A 25,355-nucleotide genomic window follows, 5' to 3' on the forward strand; every position below is an offset into this window, starting at 1 on the left:
GAAGAAAAGTCTCCCTCTCCTGGAGAAGGATGGATGAGAGCTTTTTCTTGGCACCCCATGCTTCTACTTCAGGGCTATAATTGAAAGGGTTTAGCTTGAGCTGCGAAGCTGCAGTGGGTGTGTATTTTTTTTCTTTTCCTCCCCTTACTGCTTCCATCTCTCCTCCTGCTCCGAGATTGGCATTGAGGTGCAGTGGGAAAGAGCCCTAGGCTAATGCCCTCTAAAAGCTTTTTAAAATCCCATCAGTCTCTCCAGACCCATTTATGTGCTTTTTTATGTGTACATCACATCACGTGCCCATGCCTCCCATTCTCATACATCTCAGTGCTGCCCTGTTACTGTGCTGGAGATATTCTGCCAGTGGCTACCTTTACTTTTATTAGCTGTGGTTTATGTTACACAAACAATAGCCAATTATTAGGAGTTTTAAAACATTGTCACAATATGATTCCCTGTGTTATTTGTTTTGAAAAAAACGACTTGCACTTGAGTTTTGCCTTTTCAGTCTACTCCAATGTCTCTGCCTCCAGGCGCCAACATTAAGTCTACAATTTCTATACAGTTTTGTGCCAAAAGTGATGTGTTTGCAGCTGAGATCAAGCAGTATATCTTTATGTGCTTTTAAAGGGTCAAGACTTAGGTTTCATAGTGACATATTAAATGCTTATCAGAATAACAAGGTTATTGTTAATTAATATAAAAATAAAGGTGACTCACTCATATCGCAAGACTGTAAAAAGTTTTCCACAGGTGCATAGACCTTTTTCACAACAAACCTGTTGACATATCATAGTAGGAAAAGCACAGGTGTATTCAGAACCATTAATGATGGCTGCATTCCACTTAGGAGAGGCCCTGGTATGGTGCATGCTGACTCACTGAAACAGCTTACTGGGACACTTGATGGAATTGAGCCATCGTTAAGGTTATCAATTTCAGCTGTGCTTTTCCTACTATGACAAGTCAAAATGTCTGCTGTGAAAAAGGTCCATTCAGTTATTTGGAGGTAATGAGCTTGAATATCTCCTTGTGTAATTTCATTGGATGACAATGAATCATTGCAGTATTAACCTAATTACATTTCAATGAAAAGTTAATAAAAATTCTGCATGGCCCAAAGTCTCAGTGAGAGATACTTTTGGGAGTTGTTTTGTATGATTAGCACAGGGAATTGAGCCCTTTTTTTGTAATTTAGCTCAAAAGCACTCATAATAACACAATTGAGTTTAGTTGTATTTCAGGCATAATATTTCCCATTAATATTAAACCCCACTTCTTATTGATTCTTTTTTTTTTTTTTTTTTCCTGTCTCCTTTTGTTAATGCTATTCTGTGCAAGATCTTGATGTTTCCAGTGGGTTTACTGTAATCGGTGCTTGAGCATATCGTCCCCGTATTTTACCACCTTTCTCACTAATAAATGTTGTGTTTTTGGCCTGGAGGAAACTGACTAGAATGCAATCAACCTGCCCTATGACAGCATGTACCTTTCAGAAGCTGCATGCTGAATTTACAGTCATAATTGGCAATTAATTGAAGATCAGATAATAGCATTGAGTGCATTGTTGAATAGGCTGCAATGCTCATAAATGCTGTTGAGAGATATACTGCTTTGTTGTTTCTTACTGACTAACTGATTCTTTTATGTTTTTGTTACTATCAGAAACACCAATCCAGCCATTGGAAACTGTGGAAGTGGTGGCCACTGAGGTGCCAGAGGAGGACAAGCCCTCTTCCCCTCCGACACAGAGTCCTCCAGCCGAGAATTCAGCCGGGCCATCTGTCCCAGCTAGTAGAGAAGTCAATAGCAGGTTCGAAACATTAAAGTTTGCCTATAAAAAAAAACACACACAAGGATGTTCATTTCTAAAAGGGTTTATATGAATGTGTACATGTATAAGCATTTGTGTCCAGCAATGTGACATGCTGTTTGCCTTGCTGTGTACACATGCATGGATGAATTGAAATGGAGTCATCAGCTGGTAGAGCCAACACTCTCCTCCCAGGTGCCACTGTTAAAGGTTGTAATTGATCTTTGGTCTGTCTCTGCTATCGATGTTGGTGATGGAGGGCACACCAGCAGAATCTCCTGGGATCTTATTAACAAGTCTGTCTCATTCTCTAAAAATGTGATAAACATTTCCCACTTGTTTAAGTTCTCAGCAACTTTTTTTTTCTTTCTTTCTTTCTTCATACTATCGGTGACGTGTCGCTGTTTTTGTTCCGGCGCTGCCTGCTCTTATATCCGCAGCTGTCTGGAGCTCTGTGCCCTGCCGTTGCCTGGAAAAGGCATTCGCCGTTATAACCTTATTTTTAGTTTCATAAACTTTCCCCGAATTAATGAATATGTAGGATATTACTATAGACAGCCCTCCTCTTACGTTGCAGCTTCTCGTTTTTGCTATTTAGAAACTGCCAATCCTGAATGGTAGAGTGGCTGTAAAATGGTGGAACGGTTTAATTTCCTATAAATTCTAAACAACAAAATCCCCCCCCCCCTGCTATTTTGTTGTTTAAAAGCTATCATTATGAAGCATAAGCAAACATGAAACATAAAATGCCTGGCAAATTGTAGGCAGTGTGTTTTCATTAGTCATCGCACGTTTCTAATGTATGATTTACGTGAGTAACAAATGAAATTTATAACCACACAACAAACACACAACCCGCCCACCGAAATGATGTACATGTTTATTTGCATATAGAGCGGGAAAGTGAGATCTGATCACAAGTGGTCATTCAAGACTTATTTGAAGACCCATTCTGTCGCCAGGTGGGGATACACGTAATAAGAGCTGTCCAATTGTGATCGAATCACTCAGATCGGATTTTAATACCAGGTGGAAATGTGGCCAGTGTGTGCGCTTGCCTCACAAATATAGGCATTGTGCTTATACTGGTAAGCAGTATGCTGCTGCTGCCAGAGTAGGAAGGCCTTAATTTATGGTGACATGCGTGGCGCTGTATTAAGTCACAGTAGGTATATATAATTAAACAACCCCTACCACTCATTTTCTTTGTTTCAGTGAACGTCTCTGTGCCTTCTGTTACTGCGGTGGCCGTAGCCTGCTGGGTCAGGGGGATCTGCAAGTATTCAGCACCACGCCTCAGCTTGAGTCACTCTTCAGCCACAAGGGTGGAGGAGGCTCAACGAACGAAAGCCGTGATGGTGATAAAACCACTCAGCCAAAAATGGCCGGAGAGACCACCTCAGGACAGAAGGAAAAGACGAAGTAAGTGGGCCTGGCTAAGACCGTTGTCACAAGTGGTTTGGCTGTCCGTGTTGGTCAGGATAGTAAAGCCATCTGTGATGAGTACCTGTAGTAAGAAAATTCAAACTGGACACTGATGGGGGGGAAATAACAAATGTAGTAAAATATTTATCGTGACTTGGGTGTTCGGAATTTTTTGGTCGAAAATTCATTCATTTATTTCGGGTGAAATTACCTTTTACCCTGTCCCTGGAAAACAGTATTGATACTCACTGGATTATCCTGGTCAAAGAAAACAATTGTGGTGGTTAATAAATAACCACACATGCATATTTACCTACACACTAACTGGTTCACACAAAGGAGCATGCACACAAAACAAACACACAGACTTGACAACCTAAAGGGCCCCTCTCAGTTAGCAGGTTGTGTTCTACATTCAAAGGCTAAATTATTACTTTGCCTTAGCAGTTGGTGTCCCCAGGCCCCAGGGATGCCACATCAGGTGAAGGGTGCACATGAGCCTTTCCTGGAGCGCTACATATTTGCACACTGTTCGAACAAAAAAACCCTCCTCAATCTCTTTTGGACTGCCTAATTTGTTTTGGTCGTTTGGAAGCAGTTGGGTCTCTCTCTGGGTTCCCAGTGACGTAATGGGCAGTGAGAGCAGTACGGGTCTGGCCGCATGCCAAGTCAACCAGAAGCTGTGGTGCTGCTGCTGCTGTGTGATTGGTCATTGGGGACAGAACTTGGTTGTGCCACACAGAGGCACAGGAGGGAGCACAGGGCAGGAGGAGAAATTCTTTATTTATCAGGAAAGCAGAGCGGGTGGACAAAGGGCAAAACTGTGAAAATGTGAGGAGGTGGGAGAAGATCATTTCATAATGAGGTGATGAAACTTTGGCTGTAAACAATAATCTGTCAAGGCTGTGTCATGAGTGTGCCATCATGCTTCCAGAAACCAGTCTCTTGATTTTGGCCGTTGGTTTGTTTACTGGAACTAAGGTCCTTTTTAAATGCTAATGCTCCCTCTCCACATTTTCCGCATGCTATGCAGCTCACTAGTTCAAGCCAGGGACTCGGGGAAACACATCCTTTTCAACAGATTTCATGAGACAGAACAGCCAGCCTCTTGTGCACACGCCAAACAAGATGGCCCTCTTCCTCCTCCTCCTCTCCCTCCTCCCCCACAGCTTTTTATTTGCGCTCTAACATTTTTCCCCCAGCTCATTTTCTCTGTCCTCATCTCTCTGCTTTTGTAAAAACTGCACATCGTCCTCTACCTCAATGGCTCTACTCTCGATTCATTCCTAAATTGACTGTCTGTCCTTCTGTGTCTCAAATATTCTAGCTGTCCTCTTTTTATAATAATAAAAATAAAAAAAAACTGTGCTGACCTGCTTTTTCTGCAAACCTCTTCCTTTGTTCCAGTGGGTCTGAAAGCTGCGAGGAAGAACCAGACCCAGCCAGTCGATTTTGGGATGAACTTTCTCATGTCGGCCTTCCAGAAGATCTTAACGTCCAGTCTCTCTTTGAGTCAGGTAAGACCAATAGACATTTTTACTCCTTTTTACGAAGCATCGATAGCACTTTTAATGGAAAGTTAACATTTTTCATGAATGCATTATCTGTAAAAGCTCAATACGTTGATTCATAATCTGCACCAGATATTAATTAGATTCTAACTTTTTGTTGTCACAACTTTTAATAAGAAGCACCTTTTTATGTCTTGAAATTTCAGGGCAATGCTGGGCACATCAGAGTTGTGCCTTGTGGTCCGAAGGTGTTTGTGAGGGCGAGGGACAATCTCTGCTTAATGTGGACAGAGCCATTGACTCAGGGAGCACAAAGGTGAGTCAGGGGAGAACATCCATGGACTAATAGGTGTTAACACCATCTTAATGTGTTGGGGCAGCAGGGAGGGACTTCTTCACTGAGGCACAGCAAAGCTGATGGATCAGACTGGCTGGTAAAGGTCGGCCCGGCAGCGTGGATCTCTCAGCTGTGAAATGGAAAAGGTCACGCCACTCAACAGCGCTGAGCTCTCCTGGCAGCTTAGCTCCTAGTGTTAGCAGTGGCACAGCTCTCCAATTGCGTTTGCTGCCCATTGGACGTGTAGCCCATCAGCAAGTCTTGCACTTGATCTCCAGAGTGTCTATTAGTGCACACTCCTAAAACTGAGAGGAATAGGGAATGGATTATGTTCTGGCATGAATGTGATCAGGGGTTTAAACAGAGGTCTTCTCTAAACCAGATGACTATTTTTCCAAAGGGACATTAAAGGATCAAGCACTGTCTTTATATAAGCTAAGTCAGTCATAAAAATGTTTTGGAGTTTGTTGTTGGCTTGACAATTAATAAAGTAAAGTTGTGGATAAAAACATTTTAGACATATTTTGGGATCTCTCTTTCTCTGCAGCACTGTGCATACTGTAAGCGCCTTGGAGCATCCGTCAAGTGCTGTGCTGAAGGATGTGCTCAACTCTACCATTTCCCCTGTGCGGGGGCAGCTGGGACCTTTCAGGATATCAGGAGTCTCTCGCTCCTCTGCCCAGAACACATTGAACTGGCCATTCACAAATGTAAGTCAAGTAGTTTTGAATACATACAGCAATAGTAAAATGATTTACTTAAGTGAAAATGAGAAATGTGACGAAATTACATTGTGTCAACTGTACTGTCTGATGTAAGCTTGTCTCACTGATTTTCCTGACGTAAATCCTGTTTCTTTCATTTTTCTGCCCATAGTTGTAGATGATGTACATTGCGCGCTATGTGATAGCCCAGGGGACCTATTGGACCAGCTCTTCTGCACCAGTTGTGGTCAGCATTACCATGGGATGTGCTTGGACATGGCGGTGACCCCTCTAAGGAGGGCAGGTTGGCAGTGCCCCGAGTGCAAAATCTGCCTGACATGCAAGTGAGTCACCTTCCCATTCGCCTAAATAATGTATCTCAGACTGAATGTTTGTTTTTGTCCACTCTATCTCTTCTTTCACTTTTCGTGTTACTAATTTTCTCTATAGCTAACATGCATGGTGCCTACTGCTGGTTTGTTTACCTCCGTGGTTTGTGAGGAGCTAACTAGATGTTGTACCCTGAAGCTCAGTCTTGTAACTTCTGACCTTATTTAAACAGCAAAGGAGCTCTGCTAGCAACCAGGCCTGTTTGTCTTAGGTTAGGTCTGTTACGTTTTACATAGAAATTCTTGTACCCATTTTACAGATTCCTTCAAATTGTTAAGGTTTGACAACACAAATCCTTTTGTCATTGCCTGTGCATAAAAATAGCTTTTATTGTGGATGTTATACCAATATTTAAGCTTACCTGTATTTATAGGGGTATAAATAATTAAAATTCATCCGGTGTTGGTCAGGAAAAGGCCACAACTAATTATTTGTCCTTACTCCTTGCCAACCATACAATTAGAGATGTAGCACTCCAACACATTGTGACACACAGCTATACGCCCTAAGCTACTGTATATCAGCTGGGCTAATACTTTAGCATACTATAATTTCAGCAGGAGCAAGCACTACTTTGTTTGTGTTAACTATGACAATACAGTATTGCATTCACCCTTCTGATGAACTACAATTAATCATTCCTGTAATAGCTTTGTAAACAATCTCTATATTTGCCACCTTTAGCAACTAAAAACATTACACTGCTGGCTATATAACATTATATATTAAAGTTAAACAAAATACTGACATAAATAAATAATAAAACCTTACTAGTTAAATGTATTACAATGTAAATTAATGTCCTCCACAGGTAACTGCTTTGGCTCGGAATGCAACATATCAGGCCAACTTGTTGCATGTCCTCGCCTACTTGGTGCTGAAAGCCTTATCTTGTGTATGTGTTTATCAACGATGGGTGGTCAGTTAATGTGCTCAGCCAGTGGTCCAGCTGGCCTGGCAAAAATAGTATTTTTATTAGAGATGCACCGATTACAATTTTCTTGGCCAATTCCGATTTTCTTTGAGTTAGGCCAGCCGATACCGATTTTAGCCGATTCCGATAAAAAATTTTGTAACCACTTTACAGCACACACATATATTTATTTTCTATCTTTTCTTTAATAGAACATTTTGCACAGAACATAGAACATTTTTTTAACAGATAATGGATCACTATAAAATAGAACTATATAAATTACTCCTGGTGTGGGAAATTCACCCACATCTAAAGTGAAATGTTAGAACCATTTCCTTCTTTTCACATCCAATATCCAACTAAAAAAAATTAGATTTTGGATTTTGGTGTTGTTGTGTTGCTGACATGTTGCAGCTTAATTCCCGAGGTTCCCTACATGTGCTAGAATAGCGCGGACTCGCGCTTCACACCGTGAGCGGATCCGCGTGACACACGGCGGAAAAGTTGAGAGAAAGGAAAAAGAGACTGTGCTGTCGCGTCCGTGTGTGCGTGCGTCCCTGAGAACTGTAACTCGTATAACTTATGTTGTCAGTTAATTGTAGCACTGACCGGCATGGAATCAGCATATGTCAGACTGACCTGCCGGTCGCCGTTCATGGCCGAGCACGTGAAAACCGGCCAATTCCGGTGCATCTCTAATTTTTATTAGGAATTACTATTATATTTTTTGGGTTGTATGAAAATACAACATTTAAGGGTTGACAAGAAATGCACTAAAACAAAAAATCTATTTTCTGTAAAATAAGAATAGAGAGCACATATTACATAGTAGCTATGGCAGGATAAGGCTGGTTTTCTATTCGGATTAATTCATTCATTCATTAACATGATAACTAATGGAATTGATATTTGCCATAACACTGAGATCCAGTATCAACAGATCACTTCAAAGAAAGTCTCAAAAATGTACACCTGATTTGAAAAATCAAAGGGAAGCAAGTGCTCAACTGATAACTAAAGCATTATAAAAAAAACAACAACAATTGTTTAGGAAACCTCCTAAAGACGAAAACTTCATTAATGTGTATCTGTGTAGGTTTTTGCTGTTTATGTGCAGTATATCAATGTCCTGTGCTGTCCCATTTCATACAACCTTCTCTCTCCCTCTTTGTAGGAACCCAGGAGAGGACACTAAAATGCTGGTGTGTGACATGTGTGACAAAGGCTACCATACCTTCTGTCTACAACCTGCTATAGACACTCTTCCCACCAACGGATGGAGATGTAAGGTAGGAAAGACCTCATGTGATTCTGGATGGCCTAAAATAAGGTTTAATCTGACTGGTATGTAAACATATTTTAGAGTTACTTTACTATTGAAGTGCCAACCTATTGTTTCCCCCAGGTATAATTTTGCAGCAAACTGCAACACAAAATCCCAACTGTGTGGGCATTAATATTCAATGGAAAATATTCAAGATATGAATCTTTGCTCTGGCACAGAGTAAAATGTCTACCACCCATGAGAATATGACTTTTTCCTGGTTTGTATTTGTACTTCCTGTGGTTAAGAAATGACTCACACCAGCTGATCTTTTAAAGGCTTCAGTTCAGCCTCAGTTAACTGTGTGTGTGTGTGTGTGTGTGTGTGTGTGTGTGTGTGTGTGTGTGTGTGTGTGTGTGTGTGTGTGTGTGTGTGTGTGTGTGTGTGTGTGTGTGTGTGTGTGTGTGTGTGTGTGTGTGTGTGTGTGTGTGTGTGTGTGTGTGTGTGTGTGTGTGTGTGTGTGTGTGTGTGTGTCGGCCCCTCCCATCATCCTCCAGCAGAGTAAATGTTGTGCTTGTCACTCAGGCGGCTGGTTAACACACCAACCACTTTTCTGCAGTGGTCGGAGAGGGTGGTGGCAATAGAGCCAGAAGGTGATTAAAGGTCTTCACAGTTGGCTATTTTTAATTTTTTAGTTTCAATGCTCTGTCATGTTCCTCTATCATGTATGAGCACTAGAATGGCAGGCTAAGCTTGAGACAAAGGGCCCTATTTTAACAATCTAAGTGCATGGCGTGAAGCGCATGGCGCAGGTGTGTTTAGGGCGTGTCCAAATCCACTTTTGCGAGTTTGACGGCGGAAAAAAAGGTTGGTGCGCCGGGCGCATGGTTCAAAAGGGTTGTACTTAGTGTCTTCATTAATTCATAGGTGTGTTTTGGGCGTACCATGCACTAAACCAATCAGAGGGTCATCTCCCATTCCATTTAAAAGCCAGGCACGTTTGTACCTTGGCGCATTGCTATTATGATGGCGGATTTGCACGGTAATATTTTTATTTGTAATTTTGCATGTTTGTGTGCTGCTGCGCTTCCCTGTGTGTGTAACGAGCATAGTGTGCGCGCGCTGTGCACGCAACGCACCGAACAGACTCGAGTTACTGACCTTGCCAGACTTTCCGACGGCCCATTATCGGGTTGGTGTATCAGGGCCATTAAACTAGCAAAGGCACTTGCGTCGGGCATTGCGCTGTGCTTCGCCGGGTGCAAGATAGGGCCCAAAGGCTTACTCAAGCTGAGTGGCGAGCCAGTCTACTAAGCTGCAAAGTCACTAAATTGCCGAGAAAAAGTACGTGCTGGTACACTTTTCCTGAACAAGCTTCGTGATCATGTCTTGTGGAAAATAAGCAAGAACAGTTGGAGACCACCTTTGCTATGTAGAATTTCTGTTTTTTTCCTCTTACAATCTTAAAATGTACTTTTTCCAGATCCCAATGAGATTGCTTTAGTATTGAGTGTCTAACAAGCCCTATCCAATATTTGTTTTTATATTTTTGCATTCATAATACAGCTGCATAGAGTATATTTAGCCTAAAGTAGCCCTACTTTAAATTGTATAAACCTATTAAATTATGTTTGAAAGCTGAATATGTTTGCACTTAAGAGGCATTCTGCTGAAATAGAAGCCAAATGTTGTGCAGGTATGTAGCTAGAACCTAATACATTTGATGCAAATTTTATTCTTTTTGGCATTTATTTAAAAACTGGTTAGTCTAGATGATCTGTCTGATTAGAAAACTGCCTTGTAAATCCATTTCATCAGGGCCTAAAAATATTGATGTTATTTTTTTAGTCCTATTCCCCAGCTCTACCTCATACGTTTAGCTGGAAAAGAGTTACGGTCTTAAAGATACTCCCTCACATTCGCTGTGGGCCTGAACAAATTCCATGCTTGTATTCATTGTATTCTAATCGTATTGAGACTGAGAGACATATTACTCCTATTGCTCCTCAGAACTGTAGAGTATGCATCCAATGTGGAACACGAACCAGCGTGCAATGGCACCACACCAGCTTGCTGTGTGAGAACTGCGTCCAAAACCAGGACCCTGCTCTAAGCTGTTCTATGTGCTCCTGCATCCTGGACCCTGAGCATCACAAAGACTTAGTCTTCTGCCAGACTTGTAAGAGGTAAGGAGCATTTGTCTATAACTTAAATACTTAAAACACAACACTTTTTGTCCTTGTTTTATTCCTGTAGCAATTGTATGTTCCCTGGTAACAGTAAGGAAACGCTAGTAAAACCTCAGTAATAAATGTCACATTTTAATATTTCACAGTGATCCCAGTCGAACAATCCCTTAAAATTCCTTTGCCCTCCTTTCAGATGGCTACACCTGGAGTGCGAGCGTCAGAACTCAGGCCAAGCAGAAATCCACCCCAGAGAGGACTATGTTTGTTCCAACTGCAAGTCTCCTGCTGCAGAGCAGGCGCTACAGGCAGAGGATATGGACACCGGCCCAGAGCTCAGCCCTCAGCCAGCCTCCATGCACACAGACTCTGAGACTGGTCTACAGCTGGCTCAAAAGCACACGGACCTAGAACCTGGCACTCCGGGGCCTCCTGAAATGCACAATGACCCCCAACCGGAATTACTTGCTGTTCCATTGCACTCGGATCCAGAGCCTGTTCAGGCTACCGTCCAGGAGGAGATGCTGGCCACGTCAGCCCAGAAGCCTGGTGGGTCTTTGTTCCAAAAAGGTTAAATTAAACCCATGAAGATGACTGCTCTGATTTCTTTACTTGTTTTATCTTTAAATCTTGAAGTCTTTATTTTCCTCACTGCCCCAAGTGCCCCTCCTGAGAATTGAATCTGTTTTATCAGCATATTAATCATTGCTTGTTATTCCAAGGACAGGCCAAGGAATGTAATGCTTTTGATTATACAAAATCATACACACAAGCACCAGGTCATACGATTAAAAAACAAACTTTGTAGTTGAAGGTTCATTCACTCAGCCTCTAGCCATGCAGAAGCATATTAAAGTTTGGACCCTGCAACATGAAATTGGGCTGTAGTGTTGGCGATGATGAAGTTTTGAAAGTCAGAATTGTTGCAGATAAAAGCATTAGGAGTTGTTTGGGCTAAGAACAGAGTGAAACACTCCCTCTTTTATGTGGATAATTTTCTGAGGTCTCCCCAATAACCAGATGGAGTCCTACTAGTGACAGATTAAAGAGACTCTTTTGTCTTTGTAACTCTGTGTTTTGAAAATTAGAAGTACTTTGTTTCTCCCTCCTGTCTCTTGAGGCTGTAGCTTGTGCTGTCAGTCTATATAAAAGAGAAATTGATACGTGAGTGCTTTTTTTCTTTTCCTTTTTTTTAATGGGTAGTTAAGTAAAACTACATAGTGCAACGGCAGTGATGGGCACTTGAGTCGGCTGCTCACACTGCTAATCACCCTTAAATTTGACTTGGGAGTTGTGTGTGACAGAACCAATATGGAGACTTGGGACCTGACTCAAACTCCATTTTTTGAGCATATCTAGCTAGATGCTATTTAGTAGAAGAAGCACCATAGTAAAACCCTTCCTTTGCAACATCGGTGATTCATTGTGGTGCAAGCTGTACCAACACCTTGAGTTACGTGATGCTGGTATCTGCCTGTATGAAGCTCAGGGCTGCTTCTCCACTCCATGTGAGTTTTGCCAGCAGTGGAGTGGAGTATCAGGAAAAATAAGGGTGAGCTGGGGATGCCAGTGGTACCTATGTTGCCCACTCTGTCTAGACAGCAGACTCCACTGGCAGGAGAGACTAGCTAGAAGTAGCACGATGGTGATGATATTAGATCCCCTGTCTGCAAACCTGCCTTAGAGCTACACTTGCTCATTCATGACTGCTCACAGTTTGCTTGCTCCGCGTGCACATGTGCTCTCACTTTACTAGCTTTTTCCTGTGGTCATGAGCCACTTCATCGTTGGATTTAGCTGGCAGGGCGATGCTTCCCCCACTGTAGTGATTTGTGTATTGATTTAAGAGAAGCTTTAGGAGGTTTATGTTGAGCACCTCAAAATAAGACAGATTTTACCGTTTTTCTTTTTTCAATACACATTTCATAATGCTCTCTGGGATTTTGGGTCGACACCTATTAGACTATTAGTTTAAAATTTTACTTTATTTTTTTGCAGTGTATTTGGTATTCCTGCCCCCAATAAGAATAGGAAATTTATTTTAATAATCTGCTGAAATGTACTTAAATATTTGTGGATTTGTTTTACTTACTTTTTAACTTTATGTGAGATCATGACTATGCTGCCAACCATGTGCACATGTAATGTAATTAAAGTTTTAACCAGAGCTGTTTATCACCTGCCAGGATTCTCCACCACTCATGGTTTAACAGCAGGCTTACTGTGACTCAACTGACAGATGCTGTTAGATCAATTCCTTGACTGCAAGTTAGACCTGACTTATGGCCTCTGCTGCAATCAAAGCCGTGTATTTATCTTAACCATCACCTTATTCACTGTAGGAGATATAGGAAGCAGGGTGTTAATATGAATGAGAATGTGTGTTCAGCTTGGTCAATAGTTGAAGGCTGGAGATGGTTAGAGGCCCATCTCCTAATTGACTTTCTGGCATCGGCACCGGATGAGCACCTGCAAGCTGCACAGTCATGAGCCCAGAGCACACAGACCCTGGGATGTTGGTTGTCATGGTTACTCCCTTCCCTGGCAGAGATGCTTAGCAGGTGCATGTGTGTGTCAGGATCAGTGTGACATGGGAACTTGTGGATTGAAATGGTGGGTGCCTCGTTAAGACTAGGCTATCTGTACGGTCAGAGGCTGTCTGGCAGAATATTGGCTTGATGTGTAGATGCCTGATAGCCAGGAATGACTGGTTCTATTCATACCAGACTAGTCAAATGCATTGATGTTTAAATACAAAACCAAATGGAGAGTCAGGATAGGAGACTCTACAAGACCAAATGGAGAGAGAGGGTAGAAGACACTAGATTAATACTAAAATAGTGTATGAAGCATATAAAGGCTTGCCATGTTGTCTTTATATGCATTGTGACTGCTTGTTACTTGAAAGCCACTCCTTTTCAGTAACCGTCTGTCACATCCTTTTTAAGGCTAATGCAACATTAAATGCAAGCATTAAAATTAATGTTAAATCCACATATAATGTATATTGAACCATAAATAATTCCCTTTTCCATTTGTTGGATCAAGAGATAATTGGTGATCTGCAACACAAGGTTTTAGTGGTTCAGTGGTTTTTCTAAAGGGAGAAGACTTTCCTCGACTTGTGGATTCCCATTATTGTATAGTCATGCTGGTTTTACCATTAGATTTGAAATAATGGTTGGATAGTATTGATGCAAGCAGAAATATCTCTCTCCTCTCAATCAGTTTGACTGCCGGGTATCCAAGCCTGACATTTTCCCATGGTCCATTTTCTTTATTGCCTTACCACTTTATCTTTAACGTGTTCATAATCTCTCCAGACTATTAGTTCTCTCTATTAATGAACGAATATCCATTTCTTTCTATAAAATATTTTTTATAATCAATCTTCTCTCTTTTAGAAGTCTCAGTGGATGCAGATGTTGTAGAGAAACCGGTTACTGAACCTTCTGTCAACAAAATCCTAGCCGAATTCAAATTAGGTTTGTACACACAATTTAATCTGCATTGTGGAACCTCCCTATTGATTTGTATTATTGCAACTGTGATTGTTGTGGTAAAGTTTCTGTTGGTGTGAATAAACTGTGAGCATAACAACTGTTAACATGCTGTGTAAACATTGTTTACAGGTAGTATTAGACAGGGCCCCACCACATCCACGTCATTTACAGAAATTGCATACCATTTACATACTATTTCTTTAGTAAGGTTGACTACTTGAAACATTAGCATAACATTGTATTGGTTTACACTTTTATCTTTCTTCATGTGTTAATGTGCATGATATAAAGCTATCCAGATATGTTCTTCTCACCACTGTGTATTTCCTCCTACAGAAACAAAACCAGCAGCAAGAGCCCAGCTTACAACTACAGAGAGTCCTGCGTGTTCAGCGACTCCCAGCCAGGAGTCTGAGTTTTTTCCAGCCCAGTTTTCTATGGAGGCACTACAGACACAGGACACCACATTACAAATCAAACCAGCAAAGACAGAGGCCTGCCCCGAGCAGGGCATGGCCAACCCCAGCACAAAGGATTTTAAGGCCATCATCTCAACCACCAAAGAACCAAGTACTGCATCAGTACCTTTCACGGACCAACCAATGGAAGTCTCACTACCCCAGCCTTTGAGTATGGATGTAGTCAGGGCTTCATTTTTGGAAACTGCTCCAGAAGAACTTAACAATGAGAGGATGGAGGGTATTTTTCACAGGAACCTGGCAGAGACCGTTAAGCCCTCAGCCTCTAATACATCAGAGGACATGTACACTACACAAGAGAGCAAGCCCAATCTGTCATTTCCCAGCCTACCTTCAGAGGAGAAACCACTCAAGACATCTGTGGAAAGGTTGGCAGAAATGGTTTCCTCTCCTTGCCACTCCTCCCCTCTGGGCAGAGGGACATCTCCCAGAGAACTACCCCAGACCCAAATCCTACCTTCACTGGGTGACTACAGCTGTGTAATACCCACCACCACCCTTATACCCCTCACCCCTAAGATTGGCATGGGAAAGCCAGCCATCACCAAGAGGAAATTTTCTCCTGGGAGGCCACGAGTAAAACAGGTAGGAAACTGACTATCCTGTCACAGAAGACCACTGATTGGTTTACTTTCTGGCTCATTCGGTCTTACTCACTACCCCAGCCCAACTAATATACCCCTGGAGTCTAGGCTAATATATGGTGCTCATACTTTATATACTCCAAATGACCTGTGTGTAAGTGTCCTGTGGGCTATGCTCTATGAAGGTGGATTAGGTTTTTTGGTGGGTTGGTTGAAGCAGCTTCTATGGTTTAGGATATATTCTTCAGTAATGTTTTCAAATGTTTTCTCAGTCAATTAAACCTTGCAGGACACCATGCAAGGAGGACAGCGTGGCGAGTGATGCTTTTTCTCAACTCATTGTGCCCTTTCACGTTTTTGCACCACATGAGTAGTTAGTCACAGTGTTTATGCCGAGTTCGGTTGAAGTATTAATTATTGCCAGTGGGAATTATGTTGTTTTGTTTTTTTTATGGCTAAAACACCTTTTCCTGAGAGTCCTCACCTTATTCCACCTCAGTGGAATTTTTCATCCGTCACTGTTCATCTCATTTATATGTTAAAAACATGTGCCACTGTATTTTCCCATTTAGGAAGAGCATTCATCATGTCACAAATTTCCGTGACCATTACCATGTCCTACATGTAATATCTCCCTATTACGCCATCAACTGCAGTGGGTCACTAGTGACTGAAAAAACTTTTAATCTTCTAATATTAGTGTCCCAGTGTCATTAAAACAAACAAATTATAATAGAAACATTGAATGTAGACTCTCGCAGACAAATAATAATGGGAGTTGAATCACACCCTTGGCTATAATATATTATGAATGATGCTGGTGAGGGTAGATTAATTTAGTTAGCAAAATGTGTTTTTCCCCCCAGATATATCCCATCTCTTAAATAAACATTATATGGCTCAAACTAATTTGTTACACAAGGCCTGGGGAAATCTATTCCAGAAATTTGAAAGTTGCTCCTCTTTAGTCCAATGTGCTTTTTGTCTGATGTGCTCATGTGCTGCTGTGCTGACGCAATTCCCCTTGTTTTGTCAACATGCCAAACATACACGGTTGTCATGACGAGAGGTTGCAGGGCCTCTTTCCTGCTGTATGGTGCCATGATACCCTGGCAAATTATGCTGTGTAAAATGCAACTAACACAATTGTGCTCCACAGTTTTGCAAATTTCAAAGAGTTTATTAGAAATATTCCTCTTAAACTCATATGCATGAGAACTCTAAGGATTGGCTTTAACACAGACCGTAACCTAATAACTTATCCTGTTAATATTTTGGCACATCAGATGCTTTCTAATACTGTAGCTCTGCATATTATGGATGTGTATTGGGTAGTTCCCAATTGGCCACATTAGAAGCTCCCTACATCTCTCTAACATCTTTCTTTATATGTTTTGTTTCTTTGCTGGCTTTGTTTTTAAGTTGCTGCATTTTGTCGCCCTCCTCCCTCCCTCTCTCTCACTCTCTCACCCGCCCCCCTTACCTTAGGGTGCATGGAGCCCCCATAGCAGTGTGAGCTCCCCCTTGTCCTGGTCGCCAGACCAGACAGAGGGGTGGGACGTCCCAAAGACCAGGCAGTCCTCTGGCAGCCCCGGCTGGAGCATCAGAGTGGTAAATACTGTGGCTCACCAGAGACAGCATGGCAGCAGCTGCCCTCTGTTAGCCCTCGGTTTACCCTAGTGACGCACACTCCCCGAGTGTTTCTCAATGTCACTGTGATTTATACCGTAGCCTACTCTAACAATTACCACCACCTTACAGTGAGAAGAGGAGATTCATAGACCAATGGCTAAGCTAATTACTTTATGAAGTGGAACTAAAAGATACGGCTTTATTGAAAATGGGTTTTGCTGGCTTTGCTGTTGAATTTTGAGATCAAGGGTATGGTGTAATAAGACCTTCCACAGTCTAAATATTTGGCTAATCATTTTTAGTAATGCATGAATCTGTCCTGTTTCCTCTTTGTCAGCCATACTCGGCTGCGTTCTCTTCTTATTCAGAGACCTGTTGAAGTAGTTATTTATTTATATTTTTCTTCTTTGATTTTGTCAAAAGTCTGTGGCAGTTGGTTGCCATGGTGACAATTGTTACTCTTTGCAAGGCTGGGTGAGGGTTAATTTGTGCACTGTGGCAGGGGTCCGGTTCAGGTTAAACACCGTTGAACAGTGTGTCTGTCAGAAAGCACAGTGCATGGGAGGGGCCTTGGTTTGGGATTGGTGTCAAATGTGGGGTGACTGGGAAAGGATTTTGGGGGCAGGAGCTAGAAGATTCAGACTTAAGTTTGACAGTCATGATAAGACAGAGGTCTCCTGTCAGAAATGTGCCAAAGGCACAGTGGATCTCGCATTGCTAGAACAACAGCTCAGTCCTTTTCTCAACTCTCTCACTTGCTGGCTGTCTGGCAGAAATTATAGTGTACCTCTCAGATAACAGTAATTTCCATGAACTACCAAAATGTCAAGAATCACGTTGATTATTTTTCTCCTTGAGCATTTGGATGATGTTCAAATGCTAAAGATTTTTTATATATATATAAGATTTCTGATGTACTCCTTTTAAAAATTAACAGGTCTTATACATAAATACTTGAATGTATTAAAGGGGTGATAGAATGCAAAACCAATTTCTTAGTTTAGTAATGTGTGTAATAATAATGTGTTGAGTTATTTAAACAAACGATTGAGGAAATAAACGCCTCTTGTCCGAGTCTCATTGATAGAGCCTGCGGCTGGATGGAGCTCTATCAATGAGAGCTAGCTAGCCTCCTCTTAGAATTCCTCTGAAATTCACAAAAATTCATAAAATTGAAATCGGACAACATTTTTAGCTTTATAAGACCTTGGGGTAGATGTTATATAAGTGGTGTGACGAAATTCAAACTGTAAATATACTCTAATTACGCCGAAAGTGAAGCTAACTAGCCGCAATATGTACGCATAGGATTGAAGGGACCGTCGCAGCTGACGAAACCCCTAATGTTCACAAAAATTCATAAAATTGAAATCGGACACCATTGTTAGCTTTATAAGACCTTGGGGTAGATGTTATATAAGTGGCGTGACGAAAATTCAAACCGTAAATATAGCTACTCTAGTTATGCCGGCAGCTGGTAGCCAGCCAGCTCCGCGGAGCCCCGAGTATTTTAGTAGTCCAGTACCCAGGGAAACGGTTACTTTCACTGGGTATGGAGGTTGCTGCTTTCTCGTCAGACTATGTGGAGCTCCTAGCTAAAGTCCGACACGTCTTACCAAATTTGAAATTAGCCATACATTTTTGTAAAACGGCCCATATTTGAGCTTTATATAGTTGATTTCTCGCTTAAAAAAGTCTCAGAAGTGAATTTAATAACAAAATAGCCCAACAAACAATGTATAACTTTGCAGTGTCTGAAATATGAGACCTGCTGTCGAGTCTCCAATGTTTTTCTATCTAGTTTGCTCAAACCAATCAGCATGCAGCTCATCTAAATATTCATGAGCATACCATATTTGGAAGAAAAGCCCTTGTTCCAAATAGAGCCATATTCACAGGGTAGTTAAGGGCCTAATAAAATAGCAGAGACCTTAAGGAACAGTGTAAAATACCCTATATAATCATTCTATCACCCCTTTAAGTAAATCACTTATCATGCAGGTTGTACAAAGAACACCATAACTTACATTACCCTTCTAGAACTGGATGAACGATGATGTTCCTGTTGTGCAGTCACAAATATTTGTCTGTGCACTGAGCAAACTATGACTTAATGATTCATGATTCGAAGAAAAACAAACTTTTGCAAACTATTTTTAGTTGGGGGAGTGGTCATTGTCACTATGTTCCCGTACAATATGTCTATATTGTCTCCTTAGGTGCCGTACTACACATTTTCTGATTTTTGTCTTTTCTCTATAGGGTCGAGGCTCAGGCTTCCCTGGGAGGAGGAGGCCCAGAGGGGCTGGTCTGTCAGGTAGAGCTGGACGTGGCAGGGCCAGAGGCAAGAATGGAGTTATTCCCGGCATGAACCCTGGGGTATGTGCTGTCAGCTGGGTAACATTGTGACATCTCTGGCAAATGTTGCACTATTTAAAAAGCAGTGTTTATTTTCCCTCCAGCTGAAGACAGGGATGATATATTGTAAGCCGCATTAATGTTACAGACGGAGTTAACTGTTTGCTAGTTGCCTTTTATTGTAAAGACTGCCCCTTTCCTCAATCCTTCCAAATGATGACTCAGCAGTGAATGATATATAGAAATAGATGATAGTAACTATTCTTGTCATAACTGTGGATCTTGATAGTGGAAAATGATGATACTGCCTATGTCATCACACTGTGTTGTGTTGTTTATTTTTAATTTTTGTTTCCCTGATATGCAGGTCACCACAATAGAAACACCATACCCAGTCAAGGAGGAGGAAGAGAATGCCATGCATAACACGGTGGTCATATTCTCCAGCAATGACAGTTTCACGCTAAAACAGGTTTTTGTTTTTAATACTTGAGTTGCTGATGTATTCATTGTGAATCCTCATCCTTGAATTTCTCAATTCACTTAAGATGGCCTGAAATTAAATCTGTGCTTAAAGACCTCTCCCACTGGAGATCATTAATTCTTGTAGAGATACTGCCAAATGCCTGCAGGAAATGCAGTTATGTAAAGCAGGATCATATTCAAATTTTATTGTTTCTAACTTTCTGTCTTCAATATTCCTGTATTCAGTTTAATTCTGCAAACAATACTTGACTGGCAGCTACCGTTAACATCATCAACGTTTTCGAGACAGCAGTAACTATAAAGTTAGCAGTGTGGGAGAGTATTTCAGATGTTAAAATCCTTTAGTGTTAGATAACTATTCATATAATTAAACAATACAGATGAGGTGCTGCTTATCAAGGCACCAACCCCTGAAGGGCTCAAGTGAAACCGATCAGCGCTTAAAAGACTGTTCTATCTAGCTCTCGGCTGTGAATGCAGGCTGAAAAGGGCTCACTCAATCATTCTGGTTAAAAAAGGTCTTTTAAAGGCAAATGTTTCCAATAATGTCCTGTATTCCTATTACATTGCTATTCACTATGTTTTTTGCACAGCTATATTAGAGGATAGAAGACAAGTGCAAGTTGTTATTGACAGTGCTGCATCAGGGTGAAGAAAGCATTTTCATTCATTCCGTATTAGAGATAGCATGCAACAACATACTGATAATGACTGTTAATTACAGCGCCAGTGACAGAACATATTGATAACTATGTGATTGGGTGGTGAAAAGCCCTGAAACTGACACTAGCGGACTAGTTTCTTTATTTTGTCTTTTAAACAAGGAAGGTATATTAACTGGGTAAATAGGAATTACAAAAATGGGACTTGTTCTAACTCTAGAATTTCAGTGTCTGAACTGAACTGCCTTAGTGAAATGGGGTAATGATGTCTTATTTCCTTTTAGGACATGTGTGTGGTGTGTGGGAGTTTTGGCCTTGGTGCAGAGGGCCGTCTTTTGGCCTGTGCTCAATGTGGCCAGTGCTACCATCCATTCTGTGTTGGCATTAAGGTACATTTACTATTTAGCTTGTACACTGCATAAACATGATACTACAAGTACATAGCAGAAATACCATCTTATCATATGGCCTACATATGAATGTCCCATCGTTGCTTTCACAGATCACCAAGGTGGTGCTGAGTAAAGGCTGGCGTTGTCTGGAGTGCACAGTGTGCGAGGCCTGTGGCCAGGCCACAGATCCTGGCCGCTTGCTACTGTGTGATGACTGTGACATTAGCTATCACACCTACTGCCTGGACCCTCCACTGCAGAACGTGCCCAAGGACAGCTGGAAGTGCAAATGGTGAGTGACATGTGATCATCTCAGCCAAATTAGCTTCAACAGGCATAATTTAAATTACAATTGAATTTGTGTTAAGTTTAGTAGCATGACGCATGTAAAGCATGAAAGAATTGTACATATTAAACACTCTGCTGTTTGATGTTGTAGTAAGCAGTTCAGGCCAGATCAATAAATATAAGTACATCTGCACTGTCTTTCAACTATACAAAGCCATGTAAAGGGAATGTCTTAAATATTTCAGTGGGGATAATTTAAGATTCTAAAAATTACAAATGAAAAGCAAAAGAATTTCATATTTGCAGCATGTTGACCGTGAAGTGAGTAGGCAGGGTTTTTGCTTTACAGTTAATCTACATCTGCGTTATTATCTTTGAGGTAACCTGGGTAGAATGACCTCCGTCCTCCCTGTCTCCTGCAGGTGTGTGTCCTGTACCCAGTGTGGTGCCACTACCCCAGGCCTAAGGTGTGAGTGGCAGAATAATTATACCCAGTGTGCCCCCTGTGCCAGCCTTGCAACATGCCCCATCTGCCTGTTGGACTACAGTGAAGGCACCATAATTGTGCAGTGCCGGCAATGTGACAGGTGTGCAGTGTTTCTGCAATACCTAAGAAAAATACCCCCAAACTTTTTTTTTTTTTTTTTTTTTTTTTTTTTTTACATAGTTGCTTCTTATCTTAACCTTCTCTTCTATCCACAGATGGTTCCATGCGTCTTGTCAGGGTCTCCATTCAGACGAAGATGTCGAAAAAGTTGTAGACAGTAGCTTCGACTGCACAATGTGCCGAGCTTTCAAGACCACTAAAGGTGGGAGCATAATATTCCGGATTAATGAAAATACTCAATACTTGACAAAGGTCCAGAGGGATCAAAACATTAGTTTCTTCAGTAAATGGTGATGTTGTAGCAAGAGCAGAGTGCAGGAATTTTCTTTTTTGAAGCATAGTATTCCTCTTTGTGTGTGTCTGCTGTAAGTGAATAGACTCAACTATTGACATCCTCCCGTTTCTGCTGTTTGTTTTCCATGGCTTTTGTTTTATGCTGCTGCAGTTGTGACCAAGGCCAGAGACGCCATTGAGCCCGTACTTATGACGCAGATTGTCACAAAGGCTAAAGAAATGGGTAAGTTCAGAGCTTCAAAATTGATGGATTAAAAATTGCAACATAAAGAAAATGTTTCTCTCTACAAAATGGTCATTTGACTTCAGTTTATACAATACATGCTCATTCTAGCCATGTTTGTTTTTGGTCTTTTCAGATCTGTCGAGGACCTACACCCAGGATGGTGTTTGTTTGACAGAGTCAGGGCTTTGCCAGCTCCAGAGCTTGTCTGCTACAGCATCACGGCGCAGGAAACCCAAGCCGAAGCTAAAGCTGAAGATCATTAACCAGAACAGTGTGGCAGTGCTTCAGGCTCCCGTAGACCCCCTCTCAGAGCACTCTCGTGATGAAGACATAGAGGACAACAGAGGTACTTCTCGCACAAGCCTCTTCTTTCATCTCAGACTGCTAACTAGAGGCCTTCAGTACAGTAGTGACTTGGACTATCGGTATTGGCTTTTTTGTTTATGTTGTTTTTTGCTGGAGCGCAGCAAGGCGAGGACAGCCCTATAAAAACGAAAGTCTCTCACTGACTGAGTCAGTGATGAAGTTACACCATTGGTCAGTCAAGTGTTGGTGTTTCGTGTTTCCACTGTTAATGTCTTTGACTTCACGATCAATTATCTGATTCACTTCCTTAATACATAGGTGGTGCTTGTTGTTTCTGCAAATGTGTAGGGGGTTGACACAGTTTGATGCACATGTTATAAGAGTAGCTTAGCTGCTTTTAGGAATAGCTGCAACGTGTGTGCGTAGTGAGTGTGTGTGGTCGAGCGAGGGAGAGAGAGTGGCGGTGCATGCGCTCAGAGCAGACAGCTGTTGGCGATCGGAGCAGAGAAGAAATTGGCAGTAAAGTTGTCAAATGGTAGTAAATGTACAGTGGTTTCAGTTCCTCAAGACCCAAGTTAAGTAAAGAAAATCTCCACTGTACCTCCCTACCACGGTCTAGAAGCTGGAGCGGGAAAGTTATCTTGCTGTGTTTCAACATTTGAGGCTGTGCGCATGTCGCATACCATTGCCTGTCCACTGTGTGTTGGCAAGTGACTGAAATAGAACAATACCACATTAGATGAGTAATCCAGAACCACAAATTGTTGAAAATAGCATGATTATATAGTCCTCAATTATTGACTCAAACATGGCTTAACAAAGTCATATGATATGCTACTTTAGTACACTTTAAGAACAAATATTAGTGGGATCTCTCAGAAAATTAACACATGAACATTTAATATCCAGGAATTCACATTACAGACACTGCTGACTGTACTGTACCTGTGACAGTTGGGGCACAATTTGGCACATTGAACATACACAGCCCAGCCATATACCAGGTTTCCACCGAATCTTGTTTTCTCCCAGTTTGACTTTTAATGTTTTTCAAACCTTATACAGCTGTACAGTTTACACTTAGAATTACTAAAGCTGATCTAATTCTGATATGTTTGAGAGTTAGCGCTGCATTAACAGAATGTAACCTGCATCACAGATTCCTTTTAATGTACCCCAACAATATTTTTCTGTATTTTCCTGTGTTGCTTTGTTTAATAACTGTAGAGATTGAAGTCTGGAAGTGTTATGGTGGCAAGTTTTGGACAAGATATATAGACTGATATACACAGCACGGTCAAAATACTGATGAGATTTGCTCACTACAGCATGTTTGCTGATATTTTCTGTCAGTGTAAATATTATTAGTTGAAACTGCTAGTCGCTCTTATTTTGCTGTGCTTTACGACTACAATTCAATGTTTCAGCAGAAATGGGTCCTGCTTCATATAATCAATACCAATTAATTGGTACGATCCAGATGATCGGCTCGGGATACCCCTAATTAGTAGTAATACAATTAATTTACTAGGGCTATGCTCGATTAAAGAAATTCTTAGTCGACTAACACTCAGATTTATAGATCTGTCGATTAAATCAACTAATCGAATAGTCGATACAATTGATTTATTCGACAAATCTATAAATCTGAGTTTCTCCGCAAAGAGTCATGCAAAAGCACCACTTTAATTCTTGTTTACCAGAGATGTGCTCGTACGTTTCTTGGAAATAAGTCATTCAGCATGAAAAAAGTATAAAACTTGACTAATCGACTAAAGAAATCTAAGTTGACTAAGACCAAAACGACCGATTAGTCGACTAATCGACTAAGAGGGAGCAGCCCTATAGTTTACCCATTATTTAAACCTATGCAATTATTTCTCTAGTCAGAGTTTAAAAAAATAACAAAGAAAATGAAGGTCCATAGAAATGGAACTGGGGAACTTAACTTCAATCAGGCTAATGTCCTGCCACTGAGTGCAGTTCAGATAGAATTGACCCTTGTGGCTGTGTTGAGGGGCCTGGCTGGGGTGTTCTCTGCCGCAGGGCTGTCACTCATCATCAGTGCTCTCTCCCTCTTGCAGAGGCGGAGCTCCTAGATTGTGAGACGAAGTCTGACTCGAGTCTGGAGCGAGAGCCAGCAGAAGACGACTCCAAGGGGGCTGACGGCGGCAAGAAGAGGAAAAGGAAACCGTACCGGCCGGGTAGGGCACCTGATTGAAGGAGACAGCTCCTCTGAAGCGTAAAATGGTGCAGTACATGCCCGACGTTGTAGCTGTAGCAAAGCACTGCCATCTCAGGGCCTCTGATGTACTCAGGGCTCTATCTAGTGTTTCTGAGCTTTCATGCTGACACACTGGACAATTAATAGAACCATCCATACAATCAAAGTCAATATATCTCAAATCACCTCCATGATTGTAATGAAAATAGGTTTTTTTGGTATATGTATTGATTGATTGCTAATAAATGAATAACCTCTTCTTTCAAGGCATTGGTGGGTTCATGGTCCGCCAGAGGAGTCGTCCAGGTCAAGGTCCAGGCAAAGCCAAACGAGCCATCTGCAGAAAGGATTCCACTGGCTCTGTGTCAGAGAATCCCTTTGGAAAAGATGGGGGTCTGTACACCTTTACTTTCTACACACATCTGTATTATAATAGATTTTCCTCTGAACTGTCAATTTATGTTTGTATGTGATTTTATGTGTGTCACTATTCTCTTTTTTTTTGTAGGATGGACAGAGGCTCTGCCTGATACCCCTGTGGATGAGATGCCCCCTGGACCAGAGGTCCAAGAAAAAATAAAGAAACGCTACCGAAAGAAGAAAACAAAACTGGAGGAAGCTTTTCCTGCCTACCTGCAGGTCCGTCCCCTTTGATAGCACACTCTTGCCTCTAATACTGTGTACAAACATAATGGGCACATAATATGAAATTATATGACTATATAACCATAAAGAGTAAACCACTATACAACCATTGTTGGGGTATTATAT

The 25,355-nt window shown here is 41.5% G+C and overlaps 1 protein-coding gene across 6 annotated transcripts in view; it reads left to right on the forward strand.

The window, feature by feature from the left end:
• kmt2cb (lysine (K)-specific methyltransferase 2Cb) overlaps positions 1–25,355 on the forward strand; it is a 71,032-nt gene that overhangs the window by 16,093 nt on the left and 29,584 nt on the right. For 5 of the 6 annotated variants that reach the window (XM_028594155.1, XM_028594157.1, XM_028594156.1 and 2 more), the window contains exons 4-26: positions 1,663–1,810; positions 3,026–3,232; positions 4,643–4,752; positions 4,953–5,062; positions 5,631–5,793; positions 5,960–6,131; positions 8,268–8,382; positions 10,368–10,543; positions 10,740–11,092; positions 13,948–14,028; positions 14,383–15,110; positions 16,598–16,720; positions 19,004–19,120; positions 19,467–19,571; positions 20,532–20,636; positions 20,750–20,931; positions 21,350–21,514; positions 21,630–21,736; positions 21,980–22,051; positions 22,188–22,400; positions 24,445–24,564; positions 24,852–24,977; positions 25,093–25,223. In XM_028594155.1, coding sequence (XP_028449956.1) covers positions 1,663–1,810; positions 3,026–3,232; positions 4,643–4,752; positions 4,953–5,062; positions 5,631–5,793; positions 5,960–6,131; positions 8,268–8,382; positions 10,368–10,543; positions 10,740–11,092; positions 13,948–14,028; positions 14,383–15,110; positions 16,598–16,720; positions 19,004–19,120; positions 19,467–19,571; positions 20,532–20,636; positions 20,750–20,931; positions 21,350–21,514; positions 21,630–21,736; positions 21,980–22,051; positions 22,188–22,400; positions 24,445–24,564; positions 24,852–24,977; positions 25,093–25,223 — 3,929 coding nt within the window. The remainder of the gene's footprint in view (positions 1–1,662; positions 1,811–3,025; positions 3,233–4,642; positions 4,753–4,952; positions 5,063–5,630; positions 5,794–5,959; positions 6,132–8,267; positions 8,383–10,367; positions 10,544–10,739; positions 11,093–13,947; positions 14,029–14,382; positions 15,111–16,597; positions 16,721–19,003; positions 19,121–19,466; positions 19,572–20,531; positions 20,637–20,749; positions 20,932–21,349; positions 21,515–21,629; positions 21,737–21,979; positions 22,052–22,187; positions 22,401–24,444; positions 24,565–24,851; positions 24,978–25,092; positions 25,224–25,355) is intronic. The other variant, XM_028594160.1, reaches the window with a different exon arrangement.

This window comes from Perca flavescens, chromosome 12 (assembly GCF_004354835.1).
Source record: "Perca flavescens isolate YP-PL-M2 chromosome 12, PFLA_1.0, whole genome shotgun sequence".
Classification (NCBI taxonomy): Eukaryota; Metazoa; Chordata; class Actinopteri; order Perciformes; family Percidae; genus Perca; species Perca flavescens.